This window comes from Gopherus flavomarginatus, chromosome 1, assembly GCF_025201925.1.
Source record: "Gopherus flavomarginatus isolate rGopFla2 chromosome 1, rGopFla2.mat.asm, whole genome shotgun sequence".
NCBI lineage: Eukaryota > Metazoa > Chordata > Testudines > Testudinidae > Gopherus > Gopherus flavomarginatus.
The window spans coordinates 93852024-93877356 of record NC_066617.1 but is presented as its reverse complement, the minus strand read 5'-3'; the positions used below and the strand labels follow the sequence as shown (position 1 = coordinate 93877356).

At 45.5% G+C, this 25333-nt stretch overlaps 1 protein-coding gene across 4 annotated transcripts in view; it reads left to right on the top strand.

Annotated features, from left to right (window-relative positions):
* The window catches only part of GRIN2B (glutamate ionotropic receptor NMDA type subunit 2B), a 333110-nt gene extending 308213 nt beyond the window's left edge, over positions 1-24897 (top strand). For 3 of the 4 annotated variants that reach the window (XM_050953735.1, XM_050953745.1, XM_050953756.1), the window contains exons 13-14: positions 1466-1704; positions 4613-7710. In XM_050953735.1, coding sequence (XP_050809692.1) covers positions 1466-1704; positions 4613-6511 — 2138 coding nt within the window. In that variant the 3' untranslated portion in view covers positions 6512-7710. Of the gene's footprint in view, positions 1-1465; positions 1705-4612; positions 7711-15100 lie in introns of those variants that run through there. The other variant, XM_050953765.1, reaches the window with a different exon arrangement.
* The last annotated feature ends 436 nt before the right edge of the window (positions 24898-25333 follow it).

The following is a 25333-nucleotide window of genomic DNA, read 5'->3' as shown; positions in this document are numbered from 1 at the left end:
AAGGGGCAGGTGTTGGCCCTGCCTTAGTGGTGCATCCTGCCTGCAACGCTGAAGCAGCCTGCTGTTGAGGAAGTCTTGGTTGAGAAGTAATGGAGGTGGGGTGCAGATAGATTCAATTAATGGTGGTGGGCGGGGGGTGGCGTGACTGGAAAAGTTTGCACACCATTGTGGTAGAGTATTCTTTCTCCAATAGTGGCTAATACTGTATACTTCAGAGGAAGGCATAAAAATTCCATAATGCTTCTAACTGCAATATGACACCATATAAATATGAGGAATTTCTCCCTGTCTGTGTCTCATTCTGAAAAGTGTGAGTAACTCCCATCTTCCCCAGAAGCATGAAAAGCATTCCCAAGACAGAGTATCTCTCTGTTTTTGAATCTCTTTATAGATCCTGAAAATCCTGTACTAGGGATGAGTGTGCAATAAATCTAAGCTAGGAAATGTTTATTTTTACTTGACATAAATTGGCAATAATTTTATGCTGGTTAGAAATTTGAAATGTTGACAAAATTGGAAAAAATAAATCAAAAACACTGAAAACATTTTTGTGAAAGTGTCAGTTTGTTTTTGACCAGCTATAGAGTTGATTGAAAAATTTTAAAATATGAAATTTCAGTGAAAAATTTCATCAATATTTTGAATTTCAGCCTAAAAGATTTTCATAAACATTTTGGCTCATTTGTTGACCTGTGCTAGTAGTAACTGTTTTCTCTCTCCTACCCCAAAACATAACCTTTTCCCCCATTTCACTGAAATTTACCGAAAGAGAAAGTTAAAAACCAGGTATTACTGCACTTGGAGATAATTGGTGTCATCTTTTACATTCAATCCTGCTTTACAGCCAGTTAACAAAAACTTAGTTTTATAAAATGTTATAATTCTTATATATTATAATATCATTTCTGAATCCTTTAAAAATCTTTACTTTTACAGTAAGTAAATGTTCAAGTATTTGCATTCGGTATCTCAGGCTTTATTTCCTGATAGTGCAAAAATTTTAAATTGATCAAAGTTTCAGTAAAGTGTTTGGAACTAAGCACTTGAAGTTATCCCTCAAAATTCACAGAAAATAAAAACTGAAACTTCCTAAGGTTAAATTAATGCTATGTCAAAAGTTTTAGAATAAGTAAACCTCTTAAAGGAATGTAGTTTATTTAATCTGTTATATGCTCTACTGGCCTGGTGACAGGAAATATTGCAGAACTGGCAACTGGCCTAGTTCACCCAGTCAATGGAAACTGGCTCAGCTAATCCAACCAGTCAAAACTTCCCCCATCAATCATCAAGTAATCTGGTTCATCTAGCCCCCAAGACCAGACAGCTGGTATGCAAACAGGGCTCAGCCATTGGAAAAGACCTATCCAGTCAACTTCTCCTACCCTAGTCCACTTCTACTCCAGTCTCTCAGCCAATGCAGGATTGACTCAACTTTATCTCCTTCTATCTGTCTGTCTCTTTCCAGGGGAGATGGAAGAGCTGGAAGCTCTCTGGCTTACTGGAATTTGTCACAATGAAAAGAATGAGGTAATGAGCAGCCAGCTGGACATAGATAACATGGCAGGCGTCTTCTATATGCTGGGGGCAGCCATGGCCCTCAGCCTTATCACCTTCATCTGTGAGCATCTCTTCTACTGGCAATTCCGCCACTGCTTCATAGGCGTCTGCTCTGGCAAGCCTGGTATGGTCTTCTCCATCAGCAGGGTGAGTGTCTTCAGAAAATGGAAGGAACAGTGCAGACGTTAAGCCACATAGTTATAGAAATTAGAAATGGGGTAGTCCTACTGGATTCTCTTGGCCATCCCTCTTACACACAGCCAGCATAGGGCTGTTGCCTCCACTATATTGTCCAGCATTTTGACCACTCTGGCTTTCAATGTTACAAGGGTTGCCACCACTTTCCTTGAGAGAACTGCCTTTTCCTCACAGTGTTTCATAATTTCTGCTCTCTCTTGGAATTGGGTAATGGTGAGGCAGTCGTGAAAATGGGAAACAATATATAGAAAAGTTAATGTAACTTTTCTATCCCTCCAAAATTGTTTGAAAGGGTGCTGAATTCTTGGAGGAAAGGTTGTGGAAATTCTTCTCCATCAACCAATTCTCCTCTGGTCTTAGTTAGAACACCAAACTTAAATTGTCCTGTGTGTTGGATCGATTCAAATAATTCTGTGAGAAATCAGCACTGTCTTGTGATTGTTTTGAGCAGTAGGAGGTCCCTAATCTAAATTCATACTGTGACCAACACACAAGCCCCTGGAAAAAAGGATAGCCACTTGCCCTCAGCACTCACTCAGTGCAAAATCTACCTTAAACATTCCCCTTTCAAGAGTCTCCTTTATCTCTACATGAGCTTCTCCAGCTAGCCATTTCTGTGTGATTCTTCTTCTCCTCTTGTACATAATATTTGTGCCCCATTTAGAGCTTTCTTACTCTTCTTCCTGCTTCTGGCATTTCCTTCTACTCCATTCTGCAATGAGGTTATAGTTCTGTGTTTTTGATATCACCATCCCTATTACAATAAAGTGGTTGTATGAAGAGTGCTACACTGTTTGGGGGAATTAGATGGCTCAGTTGAATGGGCAATAGGAGTACAAAGTCCTTCTTGTATTGCCAGTCTCAATCTTATGCCAGGTTGGAGAGCAGGTGGGGGAACTGGATATGTCAAGAGATTATTAACAGAATGCAGATCCTTTTATATCTTGGTTATCTGTACAAATCTGGGCCTGGTTGTGGCGACTGAAAGTCATTAACCTTCTGCTAGCTGTTGGATGACGTATTTCACTATGTGAAATGAGTTGGTGGTCAGTCCACTTTATAATAAACTGGTGTTCACTTCACATTTGACATTAATTGGACCCCAGATTGGTAGTCTCACTAAGGAGGCAAATGACGAATGAGTCATGGAATCTGAATACCTCTCCCACCCATAGAAGTGGTCCTTCTGTGTCATGGCTGAGATGCACTGGTTGGGGAAACATGGAGAAATCTTGCACTGCTGATGTCTGTTTTGCAGTTGAATTGAGGATTTCACTTTCCAAGGATGTCAAAATCTGATTCCTGAACTAGGGGTCACCAAATGAAATGAATAAGCAGTAGGTATAAAACAAATAAAGGAAGTATTTCTTCACACAGTGCACAGTCAACCTGTGGAACTCTTTGCCAGAGGATGTTGGTAAGGCTAAGACTATAACAGGATTCAAAAAAGAACTAGATAAATTCATGGAGGATAGGTCCATCAATGGCTATTTGCCAGGATGGGCAGGGATGGTGTCCCTAGCCTCTATTTGCCAGAAGTTGGGAATGGGTGACAGGGCATGAATCACTTGATGATTACCTGTTCTATTCATTACCTCTGAAGCACCTGGCACTGGCCACTGTCAAAAGACAGGATACTGGCCTAGATGGACCTTTGGTCTGACCCAGTGTGGCAGTTCTTATGTTTTATGTCATCAGTGTTAGATTTAACTTGAAAGTAATTAAAAAAACCTGTTGTGCCATACTCAGCTAAACACTGAAGAGCTAAAACCCATTCATCGGTCCTGTTCTTTCTTCTCATTTCCTTTTCTAATCTGTGATGATGACTAAGGTATCCAAGTAGATGACAAGAAAAGCTTTCTCCTTTTTAACCAGTCCCTGGCCAGCTTGATTCAATGATGTCTGAGACTGAATTTCAGGGCAAAACAAGACTATCCTGAACTCCTTGCATCCACACAGAAATTCAGTGTTTGCCCAATTCTGAGGCGGCTGTTCTCACAGACATTATCTGTGGTTCTGATGCCCATCTTGGAATCCAAAGTACCAGCTGCTGGGTTCGAGTAACTCCCACTGACATCAGAGAGCTTTGTTTGTATACTTCAGGGGAGATAGTTTTGTCCTTGGAATTAATGGCTTTTGAAGAGGACCCTTATCTTGTGAGGTATTGATTCCTTCTACCCCAAATAAACGAATGTCTTCCCAAATGGAAACTATCATTATTATCATTTAATATTTAATTAAATTATTTATACTAGGATAATCCCTAGAGGTCCCAATTGACACTAGGGCCCTATTGTGCTAGGCACTGACCATGCCCTTAGTCAGAGACAGTCCCTGTCCCAAAGAGCTTATACTGTAATCGAAATAGAAATGATAGACAAAGGAAGTGTTCTTCCCCTTTGATAGCTGGAGACATAGAGAGGCTAAGTGACTTGCCCATGTGATAGAGCTGGGAACAGAACCCAGATATTTTGAGTCCCTGTTCAGAAGCTTAACACAAGGCTATCTTTCCTCTCTAAACTGTTCTACTGATGAAAGGAGGTGAATTGGAGAAAAGAAGAGAGGGAGAGGAAACAAGAGGGAGCAAAGTAGAGGAAGAGAGAGGGAGAGGAAGGAAAAAACAGAAAGGGGGGGCAAGATACAGAGGGAAAGAATATTCAGTGTTGATAGATGCAGGTTTGACCTCATTTCATAGTGATGCAAGATTGGTGAACTCTAGGATCCCATGCTAGAAAACAAACCGTTTTCTCTGCTTCCTGGCTCAGACTCCCTTTAGCTTAGTTCTCCCAGCCCCGTGTCTTCTTCTTTCTACCCACCTGCAGAAGCACTGATCTCTGTCTGCTCCATTTCATTTCAGGGTATCTACAGCTGCATCCATGGGGTAGCCATTGAGGACCACCAGTCAGCGATGAACTCCCCCACAGCCACCATGAACAACACCCATTCCAACATCTTACGCCTGCTCCGCACAGCAAAGAACATGGCTAACCTGTCAGGTGTCAATGGCTCACCGCAGAGTGCCCTGGACTTCATCCGCCGTGAATCCTCAGTCTACGATATCTCTGAGCACCGCCGCAGCTTCACCCACTCTGACTGCAAGTCTTATAACAACCCGCCCTGTGAGGAGAACCTCTTTAGTGACTACATTAGCGAAGTAGAACGGACCTTTGGCAACCTGCAACTGAAGGACAACAACGTGTATCAGGACCACTACCACCATCACCATCGGCCCCACAGCATTGGCAGTACCAGCTCCATCGATGGACTGTATGACTGTGACAACCCACCTTTCTCCGCTCAGCCCAGGTCCATTGGTAAGAAGCCACTGGACATTGGTTTGCCACCTTCCAAGCATAGTCAGCTAGGTGACCTCTATGGCAAGTTCTCCTTCAAGAACGATCGCTACAGTGGCGGAGGGGGCCATGATGACTTGATCCGCTCAGATGTCTCTGATATTTCCACCCATACGGTGACCTATGGCAACATCGAAGGCAACGCCGCCAAGCGACGGAAACAGCAGTATAAGGACAGCCTGAAGAAACGTCCAGCTTCAGCCAAATCACGGCGGGAGTTTGATGAGATCGAGCTGGCCTACCGCAGGCGCCTGCCCCGCTCCCCAGACCATAAGCGCTATTTTAGGGACAAGGAAGGGCTACGGGACTTCTACCTGGACCAGTTCCGGACCAAGGAGAACTCACCGCATTGGGAGCATGTGGACCTGACGGATATCTACAAAGAGCGAGGAGATGAGTTCAAGCGCGATGCTGTAGGGGGCGGAGGGTCCTGCACCAACAGGGCCCACCACAAGCATGGGTCAGCGGACTTTGGAGGAGCCAACGACCACAAGCATGGTGTTGTGAGTGGAGTGCCAGCACCATGGGAGAAGAACCTGACCAATCTAGACTGGGAAGACCGGCCAGGGGCTAATTTCTGCCGTAGTTGCCCCTCTAAATTGCACAACTATACCCCAGCAGTGGTGGGGCAAAACTCCACCCGCCAGCCCTGCATCCGGTGTGAGGCCTGCAAGAAGGCAGGCAACCTCTATGACATCAGCGAGGACAACTCTCTCCAAGAGCTGGACCAGCCATCTGCCCCGGTGCCAGTGACGACCAGTGCCACCTCCTCCAAGTATCCTCAGAGCCCATCTAACTCTGCCTCCAAGGTGCAGAAGAAGAACCGCAACAAGCTCCGCCGGCAGCACTCCTATGACACCTTCGTGGACCTGCAGAAGGATGAGTCAGCCCTGGCTCCCCGCAGCGTGAGCCTGAAGGACAAGGGCCGCTTTTTGGAGGGGAGCCCCTATGCCCATATGTTTGACATGTCATCCAGTGAGACCGCTTTTGCCAACAACAAGTCCTCAGTGCCCGCCACCAGCCACCACCACCACAACAACCCGGGCAGCAGCGGCTACATGCTCAGCAAGTCACTTTACCCCGACCGAGTCACACAAAACCCTTTCATCCCCACTTTTGGGGATGACCAATGCTTGCTCCATGGCAGCAAATCCTATTTCTTCAGGCAGCCTGTGGTGGCAGGTGGGCCCAAAGCCAGGCCAGACTTCCGAGCCATTGTCACCACCAACAAGCCAGTGGTCTCAGCCCTTCACGGGGCTGTGCCAGCCCGTTTTCAGAAGGACATCTGTATAGGGAACCAGTCCAATCCCTGTGTGCCTAACAACAAAAACCCCAGGGCTTTCAACGGCTCCAGCAACGGGCATGTTTATGAGAAACTCTCCAGTATTGAGTCTGATGTCTGAGTGAGGGGAAGTGTGTAGGGAGCAGGGGAGAATGTGGAGCGTGGGAGGGCAGGATGGGGTCAGATCTGGTGCCCATTTTCTGCTCTCCTGGTTCTTTGTGGAACACTGTTGTTCTGAGTTCTCTCTAGGGCAGCACTGGTAACAAGTGCCACCTCTTTCTTTCCCCACCCCCTTTATCTCTTTCCATTTTCCCACTCCCTGTTTCCTCCTCCATTCCTGGTCATCCCACTTCTGTTGACGTAAGAATTTGGTATCCCCACTTAGGGTGTCCCAGGTGGAGAAGAAGGTGCGTGTCTGGGCTGAGGCAGGGGAAGATGTGTGGGCAGGAACTGTGACCGTATTGTTTCGTTTTTTTTTTTAACTCCAAACAGCGAAAGGATACGCAAGCACGTGCGTGACAGGAGAAGAGAGCAGAAGAGGTGGAATGGACACAAAGGAAAATGCTCTATCAGGCAATCTTCCTAAAACTGTTTAGAAAAAATATTGAATACATGGATAAAATGAAGGAGACATAATGTGGGATTGACTTGATGCACTTACATACTGATTATATTGAGGTTCTCTTTAATTTTTTTTTCATGAAGACTATGGGGGTTTAGGGCTGAAATATGTATTTGCATATACACTGAGAGATTTACACTGAAATTTGGAATCATTTTCTGGAGGCGGGAAGGGTGATTTGTACACAGGGCTGGCTGGTGGTTCCATTATGGTAACGCAGCCAGCACATCTGTGCCAGACTAACAGGAGAGATCGGGGAGGCTGTTGGGTCTGGGGTGGGAAAGCAACACTGAAGTCAGGCAGCCTGGGAGATGACCTTGCCTTCACTAAAATGAGAGAAGCTTGGGGGTGGGAGGTAAGGCTTGGCTTGTTCATTAGCAATTAACTCATTGTTAATTTTGGACATAATTAATCTGTGGGAGCAGTTTATAAGGTGAGTCGGCTTGTAGGTGGGTATGCATGATCATACTGTACTTGAAAAGTCTGTGGGGAAAACACACTGAGTGCGTGTTCAGCTAACAAACCCAGCAGGACAAAGGTTGAGAAGCTGTGGAAAAGGCAAAGAGCGTGAGTGTATGGGAGAGACAGAAGTGGAGATCTGCCACCCTGCCACTTCAGGAGATGTCAGCCTTGTTTTGGCCAATGTAAAAGTAGAGGGGCAGGTCAGGAAGGGGCCTGATCCCTTCTCCTTACCCTCCCCCTGCCAGGCAGAGAGAAATATGTCACAAAATGGCACAGGGCTCTCCCTGCTGATGGTGGTACAGTGTTCTGAGTCTGCCTTTGGGGGAAAAGGAGGTGTGAGGAAAACGTGTGAGCATGGCAACAGCAGGGGACTGCTTAAATGCCTACTTGCAGGATGTACGTGCGCACTTGCTGAATACAGGCTTACATTTGCTATTGAATGTGCTGTGGAAACACATGGCTTGTCTTCCAGAGGGCTGCCGGGAATGACATAAATAAATGACAACACTCACAGGAGCTATGATGAGGTCTGAAGACTAGAGGTGGAAGGGTGGGGAGAGAGAGTATGTGTGTGTGTGTGTGTGTGAAAGAGAGAGAAATACTAGCACAGGTGCTAAGCTGGAATAGCCTAACACTGTAGTCAGCTTTCCCAGCACGCATGGTATAGGTAAAAATGGTTTTCTTTCCATTGTATCATTTTAGATGCAAACTAAATGAAACTAAAGGGAGTGATGGTGAGAGCGAGATGTCCACCTCCCCTTTCATTTGTCTTTTTTAACAGGAGGAACTGAGGTGAGACCCCAGGTCAGCACCTCCCATCCTGAAAATTGTGGTACAGACCCTGACTTTTTTTCATGGATTTGTCCCATTGTCCTGCCAACCTTCATTCGCATGAGGGATGGTTAAAAAAAAGCCCCACATTTGACTGGGGTGGCACATAGAATTGACCCTAAACAGAGGAATGCATCCATTTTTTTAAGCAACATTTCCTTGAGCTGAGACTCCTCCCTCCCTCACACTCCTCACTGCACCCCGGGTGATTTTATCTTGCTATCTTTCCATTTTTTTAAGCCAACAGAAGACCTCAGTTTTTTTTAAAGCTGGGGCTGGAGGGCTGCAAAGTCTCATGGTGTGAGGAGAGGGTGGGCAGGATGGGAAGTTTGTTTAGATTTCACTGAGGAAATTATAGGGGAAGGAGTTGAAGGGTCATTGAATTGCCACTCATGGTATCAGGGGAAGGAACCTGCTCATTCCTTCCCTCTCCTCTCTTTAAAAGAAAAGCCAAATGAACTAATCTAGCAATCTGCAATCCAGAACACGAGGCGACTGGTCAGAGCCCACTGACAGTGGCCACCAAGAAGGCATTCATTTCATTTGTAAATATTTTTTTCTATTGCATTTTGTATAAATTGATGTTTCTCTTCTCGTGAAAATTCAGGTCGTGGGGCAACCAGGGTGGGAGGGAGGGTGGGATGAGGTTGTTTTTGTTTTGTTTGTTTTCTATGACTTTCAGGCTGTGTATTTAGAAGCGGTTTACGCAGGTCGAGGCCGTGCAAATGGGAGAGCAAGAGAAAATCATGTGCACTGTGTTTCCTCCCCTGCCCCAGTACCACCCCTGTCACGTTTATCTTAATGAATTGAAGATGCTGGCATGTCATCTTGATCCTTGCCAGCAGGGTATTCATGCCATGGTGGAAGTATCCCATCTTCCCCATTTGATTATAAACTCTGTTCCAGCATCTGTCTGTGGAATTTGAGCCTCAAGACATTCTGCTGTCTTGCCAGTGATGGGGTTAGCCATCGATTTGGGTGTTCAGTTTGGGTCATCACCCAGTGGTATAGAGACTTCTCCAATACTGCTTTGGTTTAGAAATCTTGGTGCTGGGAAAGCTTGCAAGATTTCTGGTACTTCCCAAGGGTTTTTGGGCAGCTGGCAAGAGCAGCATGTCTCTGATGGTTATTTCAGTACTTTCCCCTCACCCTGTTTGCAGCAGGAACCAGGAAGCTCAAAGGTGGTGCTGGGAGGGAATTAAACGGAAAACAAACCAAAAAGAAGTCAACAGGATTATTTCAAACCTCTCTAAAGGGTTCAGATTTTGTGTTTTGGGCAACATTTTGGTATGGTTCTCATTTTCTCAGAACTGGTTTGCTTAATCCCTAGTTCCAGTGATTGGCAGATAATGGTTTGCCATGATAATTAGATTTAGCATTTATACCGTATAGCGCTGCTCATGTTCAAAGTGCTTTGCAAACATTAACTGTGCCATGAGCCAAATGAATGCCTCCTCTGAGGTCAACTGGAAATGTAGGACTGGCAGCACCAGGCTGGACTATTGGTCACTCTACAGAAATCTGGTCTCTTGCCTTCTGCCATATCAGGTCAGACCATTAGTCCATCGAGTTAACCCTTTCTCCTGCAAATGGCTTTTTCTGGTTGCTTATTTTTATTTGAGTTCCATGGGTGAGAGCATTTGGGGCAGGAGGTGGGGAGGGGATTGTTTGGGAGAGATCATAATCCAGCAAAGAAAGTGATGTGATTAACACTGTTGTGAGTTTAGGATTTTAGATTCAGTGTTATTTCATTGTAATTAATCAATCATAATGGTCTCTTCTGACCATAAGTCTACGAATCTAAGTGACACACACAGGTAATATCAGCATCAAAAGCAGGGGCTTTCATACCAAAGCCCAACAGATGTTTTACACTCCCCTTTCTGCCATCTCCCTCTCTCTTTTTCTTCCCCTTAGTAAAAGACAGTATTTTCTGGGATGCTTTCTGGGATCATTTCACATCTCAAAGGCTCTAGCTACTAAGATAGTGAAGTTTGGGTTGAAGGGCAGAAGTCATTGTATCATGGATTTACTATGAACTGTCCTGTATGCTTTCAGTCTACCTGGAAGGATCTGGCACCTCTGGCCATGTATTTGCCACATTTCTCTTCATTTGAACTCCAGGCATGGTTCCCTGAGAGATATTCTAATGTTCTCATCATCCCCCTTCTTCTGGAGCAGTGCCAGCATGTATGTATGGCTCTGAAGGAGAATGGGAAGGAGCAGATGTCCCTAAAATATCAGGACTATCCCATACCAATTTCAGGGTATCTGGCAGCCAGACTTTCCAAACTGTGGAGCTTTGCATGATGTCCTGTTGGAGTATTCACACTGGTTTTCTAAAATGATGTAACATAATGTATGCTGATATAACAATACTCCATCACATAGTACATCCTGGCATAACATAGCATGCCATGATCCTGCTATCAGAACATAATAATTCGTCACTTCAAAAACATAAAGACAAGCTTCAGTCAGAACTCACTATCCATCAAGACAATGTGGTACACCCTACTCCCCTCAAACAAATGTATCACCATCTCTAACACAAATGTATCCCCCATATTTTTGGCACTGGACTCCCCAAGTGGCTTCAGACTGGTCAGCAATTCTCTGGTATAAACTCTGTTAGGGAGTTATTTTAATTCTCCTTATATGTGGTGAGGAAGATTCTTCCATGATGTCCTAAAAGACTATAGGGTTTGATGGTGAAGTTATAGTTGCCAGTTTGGGTCATTTTGCTTCAGAGGTCTCCAGCATGCATACAAAAGTTGACCTCCTAATAGCAAGGAGGTGCCCACACCCATCCTGAATAGAGTCTCTTTTTCCCTAGGGTTGTTCCTCATAGTGATGGTACCAGCAAGAGAGAGTAAGGATGTGATACTGGTGACAGGTTGACATGGTACCTCAGGGATCTTGCAGGCAAGTCTTTGCTTTAGAGCTTTCTATAAAATGTGGCATGCCCTCCAACCTCCATTGTTTATTAATAGATGTAAGCAAGCCTGAGAACATGACCAAAGATCAGACTGAGGCCTGTCACACACCCTTCGCTCCAGTCTAGCAACCATGGGGAGGGGTTTACATTTCCCCACATAGATTTGATTGCCAGAGGAGGGGAAACCGTGGGGACAGTGCTGATGAGGGAACTTTGTGCTGACCATCCACGTTCTTGGTCTAAGGATGTAAACATGATCTTTCCTGCTTTACCCAAGCTAGAGTCATGGAGAAGCCTAGGACCCGATTTAGATTATTTGTGGCACGTGCATGACTTATATTGAAGTCCCTGGGAGTTTTGTTCATCAGACTTATGGCATTGTCGGGCTCCTGGCTCACTGACCGCAAATGGGGAAGGATTCAAAGCCATGCCCTCTCGCCCACACCATCTTCCATAAGTGCTTCCCTGCTGCTGATCACACCTGGTATGTCCAAGTGGACCATACCTACCATGCTGCTGGATGCTGCAGGGCACATACAGAAAGTAACTAGAGGGACCCAAGCTGTGTCCCCACAAGGGCTTATTTCCACATTGCAACCAAATAGACTTCCAAGCCATATAGCCCCACCTCATCCATTCACTCACACACAAGAAACCCTCCCCCAAGGAAAGGTTGGGATTCTACTAGCTCAGCAGCAATCCCAAAATTATTGTGTCATCTTCATCGCAGGCTGTCTGGAACTCATCAGGGTAGTCACAGATGAACAGGGGCATCTCTCAGAAAAACAAGCTTACTTTTTAATGGACTTTGGGTCCCCTCTCCATCTCTCGAGCATTCCCAGCTTCCTCTCTTAGCCACAATGTTTGGATGAATTCTCACACTTTTTGGTGGTTACAGACAGCAATGCGGACATGGAAATAATTTGGGTTTATTAGCAATGCCCAATAAATAGAAAAGTGAAACCATCACTGTGTATCATAGGAAACAGAACTCATGACCTTAAACTCCAAAAGCACAGTTCTCTACCCACGGAGGTAAAGAAGAATCTGCATTAGCCATTAGTAGTTATGGGGCTCTTATTCTGTATTTGCAGGTTTCCCACCATTCAAAGTTGAAATAGCTAATGCTGATTAACACTTGAGCAAGTCTGACATTCCATCCCATAGGGATGGACACGCACACACATGAAATAATATGCATGTAAGCAGATCTGACATTAGCAGGAGGCAGTGGCGCGTGTGCACACACAAAAGCCAGTACACTGCAGTACGCTTTGTGACTCTTTCTGTCCCAAGATGCATCTTCTCAAAGTAGGAACAATATGACCTTTCCTAATGTTCTGCTGGTAGTTATTTACTTAATATATTCATTTTGTGACTTTTATATCATCTGCTTCCTTGACTGCAGTATCGTGTATAAATATATATATGTATATATATACAGAAGGTAATTCAAGCAACTACATTCAGGTTGGGGAAGAGGGCGATTTTTATATATGTACAGTATTTCCTTGTTAAACAATGGCATGATGGGCTGGGGGCAGGGTGAGGAAGCTGACTTCTAAATTGTGGTTTTTCTTGGTATGTGGTGTTTGAAGTTGTTTCAGTGGCTGCTTTTGCTGGTTTGGAAAGTTTATCTGGATGTTATATGTGTGTGTTAAGAAAGGGACCCAAGGTAGGGGAGATTTGGGGTTGGGGGAGGGGTAGGAGAGGGTTTTAATAATTTCCTGTATTAGAAGATGTGTTGATTGTTAGGGACTGTTTGTCTGAGGCACCGGGCTGTTTCCTTCTCTAGGTGACTTGCTGCTTTTCTCTGGTTGCTTTCTTTTCTCTGCTCCCTGTTGTTGTCATCTCTCTGGAGTGTTAGTAGAATCCATTGTTGCTATGACCTTGCCTCTGCTGTAATCTTTCTCTGGGCCTTCATTTCCTCCTCACCTACTTTCTCCACAGTCCTCTCTTCGTATTGTCCTCCCAAATCCCTATGGGACGAGGGACTGCGTCATTCTGTGTCTTTTGCTATCTTTGTGCAGTTCCTAGTTACTTTACCTTATTCCCTTTAGAATCTCTCTATCCACCTCCAAATCCACCTCTTATCCAGGTGTTCAAACCTTTCCAGTGCCCCATCTCCCCGCCCTCATGTCCACCTATTTCCCAGTACTCATCCCACTCCTCCAGTCCTACCTCTGTGTTTTTTCCCTCACAACCACACACTCTCACTGTTTGCTCCCTGTGCTCCTCTGGTTACCATCTTACTGTTCTGTTGTCTTCATGTGATCCTTCAGTTGGAGAATGGCTGCGCTCAAGCAGGTCACTCTATCTCTTGTATTGCTGCCCTGTCTCCCTGAAACTCTCTAGCGCGCACCAAATCACTTCTTTTTTAGAAGATGATATTTAGCAGCTATATCAGCCTTTCACTTTCACCAATCCTGTGTTCTGCCTTTGAACACCCATGAAGGAAAACATGAGCAGTCTGGTAAATTTGCCAGTGCAAGAAACCCGATGAAACCATTTTTTCCTTGGAAAGTCGTGAGAGGTAGTCTATAAAATTCCCTTCCTTGACAGCTGATTGTTAAGTGCACAGGAGGGTGGAGATGTACCAATAATCCATTTCAGGTTGACCCACTTCAAACATGAGTCTCTCTACCATGCCTCTTTACTTGATGAGAACCCAGGAGAGACTCTGGAGAGATGGTGCTGTGTTTGAACAGCATTTACTACTATGCATAGTCTGCGGAAGCCATTGATTTGTTCGCTGATCGCATGATTATCTGCCATGCTGTGCATCTGGGAAAGAATGGCATTGAGGACTGGGTCCCCCTTGGCCTGGCAAGTCAGTATGAGAAGGAGTGGCTGGAGGGATGACTTTGGTACACTATGCTGGAGTTTCCATAAGTGAATAGAGTGAACAAGTGTAGTTGCAGTCTGTGAGCGTGTGTGTCAATCTGTAAATGGGAATGTGTGTCAGTGTGTGTGTGGACATATGGCCAAGTGTGTGTTTGAGTGAGCTGGTGCGTCAGTGCAGGGTGTGGTGAAGCTGTGTCAGTGTGGTATCCGAGCATGGGCCACAGGTGAGCTTGGAGTAAGTGCGTGTGAACGTTGGTCAGTATGCGTGGAAGTATGTTGGTGAGATTTCACATTCTCGTCACTCTGGATATAGCTTTAGGTGCAGTGCCAGTCAATCCACCGTCTGCTTACTCGATGTGCCCCAATTGTGACTTACCCAGCTGGCGTTCTAGCGAGAAGGCACCTGTCAAATGAGACTTCCGTATGGGCCCATAGGGGCTAGCAGATGAGTCCCATGTCAGACGTGCTCCAGAATAAATGAGATTAGTGAGGTAGGTAATGAAACGTTCTTCCTCTGAATGCTGGGCAGGTTCTTGGCTTCTGTGGACTTCTCCCCTTTCTGAGCCTTTTGCTGGGATTCAGCTCCATGAGCTGTCATTTCCTCTGAGCTCTGACAGCTTCTAGGGGCTCCTACTGCCTCACAGCACCATGTGTATTTTACATGTGTGTGTATATAGTGTGTGTGTGTGTGTGTGTGTGTACAGTCTGTGTATGTAGATGTGTGTGTGTGTGCGTGTGTGTACAGTCTGTATGTAGGTGTGTGTGTGCATGTGTGTACAGTCTGTATGTAGGGGTGTGTGTATAGTGTGAGTGTGTGCGCGTGCGTGTGCAGTCTGTATGTAGATGTGTGTGTATAGTGTGAGTGTGTGCGCGTGCGTGTGCAGTCTGTATGTAGATGTGTGTGTGTGTGTGTGTGTGTGGTTGAGCAGAGAGAGTCCTGTTGGAAGCTGCGCTAGGGCAAAGCCAGTTGATAGGTATCTGCAGGCTGGCAGCCTTTCTTCTTTTTCTTTTAGCTCTGATGTGTGTCCTGGTAAATTCACCCATGTCTGGCAGCTGTGGTGCTGCTCTTGCTGTCCTGCTTTGCCCCAGGTCTGACTTCCTTGGAGAGGACCCTGGAGGACCTGCTCTGCCTCACAGATCAGGTTAGAAAGCAGATTCCTCTTTGGGGTGGCTGGAATATAGCAACAGAAATTCATTCCACATGCTAATTCAGTTTTGTGCTGAAGCCAATGTGCCATGTTTCCACACGAGTGTGCCACATGCATTGCATCCTTGGGCCTTACCTGGCAGATGGAGAAGGAAGACATCCCCTCGCAGCACAGTACAGTGTTCAGGAAATGCCTGGTAAAGCAGAAGGGGGATGCACTTGTCTCATGACTGGAGTGGGATGCACCTTTGCTTTCTTGCTTCCTTGGTGCACTTTCAGCATGGAAGCACTAACCCTATTTTCATTCTTGCATAAGTATGGAGGGGAGAGCTATGCTGCGATAGATTTGATCTCAGGTATCCTGTTTTCGTTTTGCAAGTGTAAGTGTTCATTGAAGGGCCTGGAAAAGCAGCGCACCTGGTGACCTGAGTTGGGAATTGAGTTCACCTTCCCCTAGCTCTGTAGCATTGTGGGGGAGAAGAGGAGACAGTGAGCTCTATGGGGAGGCAGCAGATGACCTTTCTGCATCTTCTCCTTCCCATCCCAAGGAGATATCAACAAACTGGTGGCATCCCAGCAGAGGGGAATCAGTTGGGAGTCCCCTCTGGAGCCAGCCAGTTCTGCACTTTAACTGGCCATTTTGTACAACACAAAGATCTCTTCTGCCAATAGTTGGAAAAGAACACCAGGACTTGATAAGCGGCCACTGCGATCAAACAGCCGAGGAAGGAACAACGTCCTCTGGCTGTTGCTTCTTGTCATTTATGCCACTTGTTTCCATTAAACCGACTCATTATGTTCCAGTCTCTTGGCCACTTAGACATATTTTTACATATTTATGAGGCCTTGGGTGGCTTCTTATTTCAAAGCATACCCATCAACATCCTCTGCTTTCTTCTGCAGGCATTCACTGGTTCCTCTCCAGCAATATCCTGTGCGCTGCCAGGTTTTGCTTTCAAGGAGGAGAAAAGCTTTGTGGGGTGTTTTTTTGTTTGTTTTTCAATTCTTAAAAGGCTGGGTACCTAAAACCAGTCAGAATCCTCATGAGATACTGTAGGAACGGACCTCGCCACTGAACACATGTGGCAATAAGAGGGATTCAAAGGGGAAGTGGCTAGCTTTGGAGTTCTGCTGCCACTGGTGGCTTTTCTTATCCTTGGAGCGGGATCTCTCTTTTCACATCTGCTCAGAATACAGCAAGTGGCTCTTTTTCTCTCTCCATTTTCAACATTTTTAGGGGGGAAATTTTGTAAAGTCATTTTGGCGGGAGAAAGGGAGCCTTTTTTCAGCAATATGATGTTTTGAGACCTCAGTTCTGTGTATGCAGTCAGCTGTGTTTGGGCTTTTTCCTTTGCAAATGCTTTTGTTGCCAGGACAATCTTGAGACATCTCTTTGCCAGTGACCGAAGCACCATCTATAATTTGGAGATTGGGGCTGCTACAGAGAAAAGGCTTCAGCCTCTCTGACAGTAACTTCTAACTAACTTCTACCTGGATTCTCAGAGGTGGGAATGTTTAATCATTGCACAGGTTTTTTTTTCACACTCTCTTTTTCTTTTTTCCTTCTAAAGTTTTACTACAGAATTCTAGAACAGTGGCCCCAAATGTTGTCATCACCCTGGGGTGGGTTGCAGTGTTGTGTAATAAGAGCCCTCTCTCTCCACTGTATGTTTTCACTAGTTTCCTTGCTATCTCAGTCCCCACCCACTGGGCATAACTCATTCTTGGCCGTGGAAGTGTGGACTTTGATTTAGATACAGCTCACCCAACCAGTGTACCCATTTAGACCAGACCTCTCCTTGGAATCCCTGAATAGTAAGTATCTAGACCAGACCAGGCTCCAGCTGTCATGATTACATAGGGTACCACTGCTGCTGTTCTCTCTGACATGGAGTGATGGACATTCCTGGGGCTCTTTCAGGAGGAGTCTTTGTGATCTTTTCCTGGGCAATAGGCAATAAATGGTGTGTTAGAGCTGAGTTGGTAGTGATCAGTAGGGGAGGGGAGGCCGGCGTGCGCATGAGATTCTGTAGCTCAGATACAAGTGTGTCGCAATCTCTGTTGAAATACAGTGGAACAATACAATAGAGGTTCTACTCACAGACCGGCCCTCCGTTGCCACTGATCTCACCGTATGGATGCTCCAAGGGTGACTACTCCTCGATGATGAGGGGAAGGGCAGCAGGGAAAAGAGAGGTGGAGGTTTCTCCCTTGGGCTGGCAGTGATAATTCCTTTAGATCATGCTCTTGGGTGGGAACAATGCTAAAAAAGCTGTGGAGGGCAGATTTGAAAACATGAGGGGAGATTGAGCAAGGTGGAGTGAGCCAGCTCCTGGTTGGAACAGCCTAAACTATCTTTTCAGTAATTCTTTCTCTCCCTCCTTGCACAATCCTCATTGCTGCCTCCCCCCACTTATAGAAACAAAAGGGACTGGACCTGGGTCCTGAGAAATAAGATCCAGAGAGGGGATCTAATAACTCCCATGCCCACTTCTGTCTTTTTCCTGCAGCCCTGTGCTGTTCATGGGTGGCTAGGGCTGGCCTTTGACTCAGACAGTGCCCTCCTGGGCCAACCAGAATCTAGCAGTGCCCACAGTAGAGCAACTGGGGAGAAATATGGGGCCTGACCAACACTCTCCCTATGCACCATTGTGACATGTGAGAGAAATCGCAGCATGTGGATGTGAGCATCCGGGGCGTAGGAGCAGCGGGGTGTTCTTGGCTTGGGATATCCTGCCCTCATGGGTATGTGGGAACCCAAGTGTGTTGACATTCAGGAGATGGTGTCAGGCTCCTTTATGCTTTCCAGGCTTTTGGCTGAAACAAAATAGTGACTGGGAAAATTCTAGTTTCTTCTGGGGTTAGGGGAGGGACACTATTTAGGGCTGACACTGGTCAGCATCTTATGTATTTTACTTTTAAATAATGTAAATTTGCCCAGAGAATGTTGGATGAGCTCAGTCTATAGATCAAAAGAGAAATAAATATTCACCTATAGCGATGGTTTTCAACCTGGGGTCTGCAGACCATGTCTAAGATTTCCAAAGGGGCCCACACCTCCATTCGAAATTTTTTAGGGGTCCGCAAATGAAGAAAAGGGTGAAAACCACTGTTCTGCAGTGTAATTCCCCTATTGCCCCACTGTCCCTCCTTCACTTCTCCTGAGCTCATGGTTTCTCTGGGTGGGCTCTGACACCTACCAGGCCTTCCTTTAGAGCAAACATTTCCTTCCTCCTTGCGTGAACTTCTGGACCTAAATATTGCCTCCTCCTCACTTTTTTTCACATACACATGCTCAACCCCTGGCCCCTCCACTTGTGAGAACCAGAGCCACAGAGGCAGGAGTGCCAAATGACTATTTATTTCTCAAAATAAAATTAAAAAAAAGAGTTTTTTAAAAATATGCAATTGTGCAAAGGGAACCGACAGCAAGATGATGGTGGCAGAGAGGAAACGGGATGTTTTGTAACTAGCTGCAGTAAAAAAACAAAAAACAAAAACAAAAAACATCAAAAATATTGAAAAAAAGAAAAAAGGGAAAAAAATCTTGGCCTATTTTGGAAATATTGTGAATAATTTTTTGATATAAATACTAATTTTTATGTAGCATGAAAATCACCAAAATAAAATGATCAAGAATAAAAGTTGTGCAGAGGTATTTTGTGTTTGTTGTTTTGGAGGGAAATGAAGAGGTAGGAGAGGAGTGGGGTGTGCATGTGTGAGAGAGAGAGTGAAAGAGAGAAGGAGGCAGTGTTATCAGATCTTGTGATTTCATCTCAAGTTTTTCAATAGTGGTGTTTTTCATAAAGCCCCAGTTCCTGGAGTCCTATGATTATGCGAGAATCTCCACTTTCATTTTTTTAAATAATAAGTTTTTAGCCTTCATTGTTGAAGAGAAAAGAATGGCCCAGAAAGTCTCAGAAGTCAAAAAAGAAATATAAAATACCCAACATTTATGATTTTTGAGCAGCTGAAGTTGGCAGTACTAGTGAAGGCTGTACGGAGCAGGGAGGCCAGGGGTATGAAGATTATATTCACACATACGTCGTTAATTTTGTCATATGTTGGACAAGCCTCCTTGTAATTAACTTGACCTCCTCTTTTCTGCCCCTGCCCACTGAGAAATGAGGCACTGATCCATCCGAGGACACATAGGCACTGCCTCTCTGGTCCCCTTTGTAGAAACTTTACATTTGTTTCCAATTCTTCCTCCCTTCCAAAGGAAATGTGCTTCCTCTCCAAAGCCTGAAGAAAACTAGATGTTGGGCCCTCAGCTCCTTTAGGAAAATTGGAATAACTCCCCAAACATCATGAAGAAATTGTGGTGTTAGAATCCTGACCCTCCTCCCTAGAAGAAATGTGCACCCCAAAAGCAAATATAGCACTGCCACCTTAAAGGGAAAAAAGTGTTGACTCCCTGAATGCTCATGAGAAAAAGGAAGAGTGACCCCTTGAATTTCCAGAGGAAAGGAGGTGCTGCGTCCCTCCATCATCTCCTCAAAGAACATGATGTTTGTTCCCCTGCAGAAATCTGAGTGTAAATCAGAGACTCGAGATGCTGCTCCTGAGCTTACCTTCCAGGCTAATTGTGCATCAGCAGAGATGTAACCATCTCCCCTTCTCCCAGGGGAATGGTGATACTGGGCTTAGGCAAACACAGCACTTGCTGCATTGAAAATATACCGCAATTTTTCACTTTATGGGCCTGAATAAATGTATTCTTCTGCCCTATTAACTTCATCTTTCCATCCTCATATACATTCTCCCAGACTCCAGCCACTGGAATAGTGACTCACCAGCTATCAGCCAGCCTTCATTGCCACCAGCCTGTCCCATCCCCCTTGCCCAAAAAACCTCCAGAAAGACAGCTGATCCCCTGGCTGGAATAACAGTGGATCTTTGGGATTTGGGCCCAGCTGCTTGTAGAGAGACATAGCATGGGTTAAACTCCTCCTTCCTGATAAAGTTCCAGTTGTTGGCATTTGTTTTTCTTTGAGGCTGCTCCTCCAATATGTGTCTTCTCCACACAACGCACAGTCAACCTGTGGAACTCATTGCCCAGGGAAGTTGTGAAGGCCAAAAGTATAACTGAGTTCAAAAAAGAATTAAATAAGTTCATGGAGGACAAGTCCTTCAATGGCTATTAGCCAAGATGGTCAGGGATGCGACCCCATGCTCTGGGTATCCCTAAACCTCTGACTGCTACAAGCTGGGACTGGGCGATGGGATGGATCACTTGATGATTGCCTGTTCTGTTAATTCCCACTGAAGCACCTGGCATTGGCCACTGTCGAAAACAGGATACCGGGCTAGCTGGACCATTGGTCTGATGCAGTATGACTATTCTTATGTTTTATATTCTTAAGTGTCTGGCTGGTTACCCCTGGTACCTCACCTCCAATTGCTCTCTGGTCAGTTTTACCGGCAGTTCTTCCTCCCTCTGAGGAGTGTTGTACCTCTGTGGTCTCGCTGTTGCTAGGAGAGAGAGGGGAAGGGGATTATTCCTGCCTTCTCATCCTGGTACAATTCACACACTTATAAAAATAATTTATACTGATCAGCCATCACTAGCCTTTCCTGCAGCTTCAGAATGTTGCCCCTCCCCCGCAAACCCTGGTGTGGTAGCACCCCTTCTTACCAGGGGATCCGCATCCTATTTTTGTTACAAATGCTAGTTGGTTCTTGGGTTGTATTTAGGGGCTGCATCCACACCTTGGGACTTGAGGATAGTGAAAGGAAACATGCAAAATATTATCCTTGGCTTGGAAAATTCCCACCAAAGGTTCCCTGTGATTGTCACTCTAGCTTAATACATCGATGGGCCCTCCTTGGCAGGGTTGTGGAAGAAGAGGGGAACCAGGGCGAGATGTTAATGTCACTTTAGATGGATTCTGGGCAAGCATGTTGTGTGTGGTCACCAGTTAGAGAAAATGGTGTAGGGTGAGAGGAGCACTTACCCAGATCACCCATGATGGCAGATGAGGACTTGTCGCTCTGTGATTCCTGCCACCTTTCCATCCCACATAGTCTGAGAGGCGATCACCTCTTCCCCTTGGCAGCATGTGCCAGTTGACTGCCTGTGGGTTGAGAGAGGCCAGGGGAGAGGGCTATGGCGGGAATAGGTAGGAAAAGAAGCATAAAGAAAGTGCATGGAGAGCTCTTCACTATCAAAAAGGCATTCTGTGGTTCATTCCCAGTGACTGCCTGCCTCCCAGCAAAAGGGCTGCTGCCAGGAGGAGGCAGTAAAGTTTCTCACTAATGTCTCAGTAGTGTCCATAGTCCTGCACAATGAGAAACACTTCTCTCCACAAGCAGGTTTGTAGCCCAGTGTGTGTGCAAAGGAGGGACAGCTATCTCCAACGTGACAGGAGGCGTAAAAACTCAAGTGGAATCCTGTGTCTACATGGAATAAAGTTTTAATCCAGCCCCAGGGAAAAAGAGGGGAATCAGCCTAGAGAAGCCCTTTGGGCAAGATGCTGAAATCTTGACTTCCACGGGTGACATTTCAGATCCCAAAGGCAGGGTCTTTGGCCGTTCTCTTGGTCTGCCTGCAAGTTTAACACAGAGACACTTGCCATGGCCAGAGTTCAGCCCCTGCCCCCTCTTGCTTTCGCATCATTGGAAAGGATAGCAACACGGGGATGGGAGAGGACACATGCCGGGCTAGGACAGCCTCAAACCCACCAAGCCAATCTTCCCCTAGGCTGGTTGGGCTGGCTAACAGAAGCATCAGCTTTGCCAGCAGCAATTAACTGGATTCTTTTTCCCTCACCTTACACTGGGAGGAGCGTACTCCTGAAAATATCCTTTCATGCACCTTGTCTCCCCACACCAGTGCCCAGATTCCAGAATTTTTATGGAGGAAGTTGATCCAGGCCACCAGGATGCCATATTCCTTTTCAGGATACACATATGGAGGGGCTAAAAATCATGGGGTTTTGAACAGTCCTGTCCCCCAGATATCCTTTGTGGACTGTCTATTGATTATTTGTTAATGTAGACTATTCAGCCGGCAGAGACTGGCTTATCAATTTGGCTTTGCATTAGAAACATATAGAATTGGCTACTGAAGAGCTGCCTGTAAGATGATATTCTTCCTTAGACTGCTGGGGCTCTGTAATTTGGTCTTGCCTCTCACCCATGAATGGCCCCAGGACTCCTACTTGGACTACCAAGGCTGAGGGTCTTTTTTTTTTTTTTTTGAACTATTGGAGCTCTTCCACGTAGGCTGACATCCCTTCAGAAGATGAATCAGAGTATGCTATTTCATAAGAGAAACTCAAGACTTCTTCAGCTACGTGAGCTCACTCTTGTCATATCCAGACAAAGACAGCAGCATCCCGTTCTGGACCAAAGAGTACTTGCTATAGTGGACTGACCACTTCTCTCAGCTTTCTAGCCACTGTATCAGAGCATCTGCTTGGGGAATACCCTTTCAGCTTCGTTACCCACACTCTCATTCCAGCTTTCTTATGGCTTTCCATGCACTATCTTGGCTGTCAAGTACGCAGCCTCCCCCTTCTTTCTATTCCACAAGGAAGGGCTTCATGGGATGCTTTCTTACCTAAGATGTTAGATTAAAAACCAAGAGGCTTTTGGAAACTGTCTCTGCTACTCTCTGATTAGTGTTCTTGCTGAAGAGGCAAGAGACAGGCCTGGCTACCAAAGCCGCCATCGGAAAGTTAAGCACTGAGTAAGTGATTGCCCTTCAGCAGCAACTCATGGTCTTTCAATTAGCAGAGGAGGACACTCTCTGGAATGTTAAGTAACATTCTGTGGGCGATTGCCTCTCTCTCATGGCATGTGCAGAGGAATTTTAAATTGTTTCAGGGCTTTTTCAGAGAGAAATTTCTTGACCAGGTTTTCTGTCACTCACTTGAAACTCAGGCAAACTTTCCTCACAGCGTGTGAACAATGAAATTGCTTGTCAGTGGTAACATGAGGCAGGTTTTTGGCTGGCACACTCAACCTGGAGGTGTCTGTGGTTCCAATCCCAAGTTTAAGGACCAGTGTTGTGGACGTTGTTACTCTCTCAGTACAGTGGTGGGTGTTAACGACGGGCCAACTTCCAAAGGCTCCTCAGAGGTTTGGCTAAGCAGCACCCAGAAGTTTGGATGCTCATAATAGGCCTGAGCTTTTTCTGAAAAATCTCCCCCCATTGCTGCAATAGCAATGCAGCTCCCCCAAGGCTAAGAACAATGGAAGGGCTAGTACAGGTTAGCCAGTGGTGTTTTGAGCACCTACACCATCTCTGGGCAGGGTTAATGGCAGGTAAGAATGCTGCCAGCAGCCTACCCCACTCCACTGGTGCTAGCATGAGGGGAGCTGCATGGTTAGCTCGGTGACAGTGGGAGATACTTAGAAGAAAGCTCAGTGTAGCTGCAGCCTCGAGGGTAGTAGGAGCGGGAAGAATGTCCCTAGGACTCAGTCAAGCATGTCTAGGGTCTAATCTGGCCCCTGTCATTTCACTCCTTTGCCTTGTTAGCCCTCTTTTACAGGTAGGAAACCAAAGCATGCCTCTGGGGAGTGTCATGAAGATCAGTTACTTAATGTTTGCACTGGGTTTCGAAGAGGTGGGGAGAAGAAGATATTCAAAAGCACCGGTGGAACTCATGACAGAACAAGCCTTCTTGGAAGATTTCCAGGATACCCTTGTTCTGATCAGGCTGGCAATACTAACAGAGCAGCCTATCCCTCAAGAGTATTGTTGGCCTGCCATTACTGGCTGAAACAAGGAAACGTAGAGGCAACTTCAGGCATGGGAAGAAGTGAGGAGCAGGGGAATCAAATGTCATCAGACTTCAGCAGAGATTTGAGGCTCATGTTTGGGACAAGCAGTAGCTGAAGATTCAGATCAAATAATTATTTTATTTAAAATGTTGCCATCCCTCCTAATCATGCTGTTTATAATTATTTATGGATATAAAGTCATTATCAATACCATTTTTTATTAATCAGGAATGTGCCAGGTGTGTGCTAGGTGCTTTCTAAGCAGGTGTGTAAAACGGCTACAATTTTCAAAAGCACCCTAACTCCCATTTTCAAAAGTGACTTAGGCACATTTGAAAATATTATCCAAAGTCCCTACTTCAAGAGCTCTCAATCTTGATGTTAAGCCTAAATATGCATATATTAGCATTTATGTTAACAAGTAAATTGACAGATGCCATAAGTTAACATACATTATGCAAATGTTTTAAAATCTTGCTCTGTACACATTTACGTACCATGTACTTACTGATAAATGAGATGTACAAATTACAAGGAAAGCAATCACAGGTCCCTTACAGAGTGTAAACTAGGTGAACTTTGTGTCGTGCAGTGTTAGCTGTGGGTAAATCAGAAGGGGGCAGGAAATCCAACTGTTTCCAATAAAAAACCTAAATGACGGCCTCCATACTTTGGCAATGGCAGGTCAGGAATCAGTGTCAGATGGAGGAATCGCATCCGGGGCAGAACAACACGTAGTTAGAAATCACCTCTCCCAGCACTGAATATGAGTCAGATGTTTAGTTTTGTAATGCAGTGGGAAGATCTGGTTTAGATAAATTAGGAATCAGCTTTAATGGTCACCTGAAACATAAACGGTCAGCCTGAACTCGGCTGGAGGTTTGAAAATAATAATACTATTAATTACAATGTTTAGTACTCACATGACCCTTTACATCTCTAAAGCACCGTGTAAACTTTGTGTGACTAAGGGTATACTTACATTGCATCTAGACACCAGCAGCTAGCTTGGGCCAGCTGACAGGTTTGCGGGGCTTGGGATGCTGGGCTGTTTAATTGCAGTGTAGACTTCTGGGCTTGGGCTGGAGCTCGAATTCTGGCACCCTCCTTCCTCACAGGGTCTTAGAGCCCAGACTTCAGCCGAAACCCAGAAGTCTACACTGCAATGAAACAATCTCACAGCCTGAACCAGCTGGCATGGGCCAGCTGTGGGTTTTTCATTACAGTGTAGACACCCTAAGACTCCGAACATAGTGAGATGCAGTTACATAAGCAGTAATGTTCCCATTATACAGATGGGAAAATTGAGGCAAAGAGATTTTGTGATTCATACAGAAGCCAGTGGCAGAGGTAGGGACAGAACTCAGGT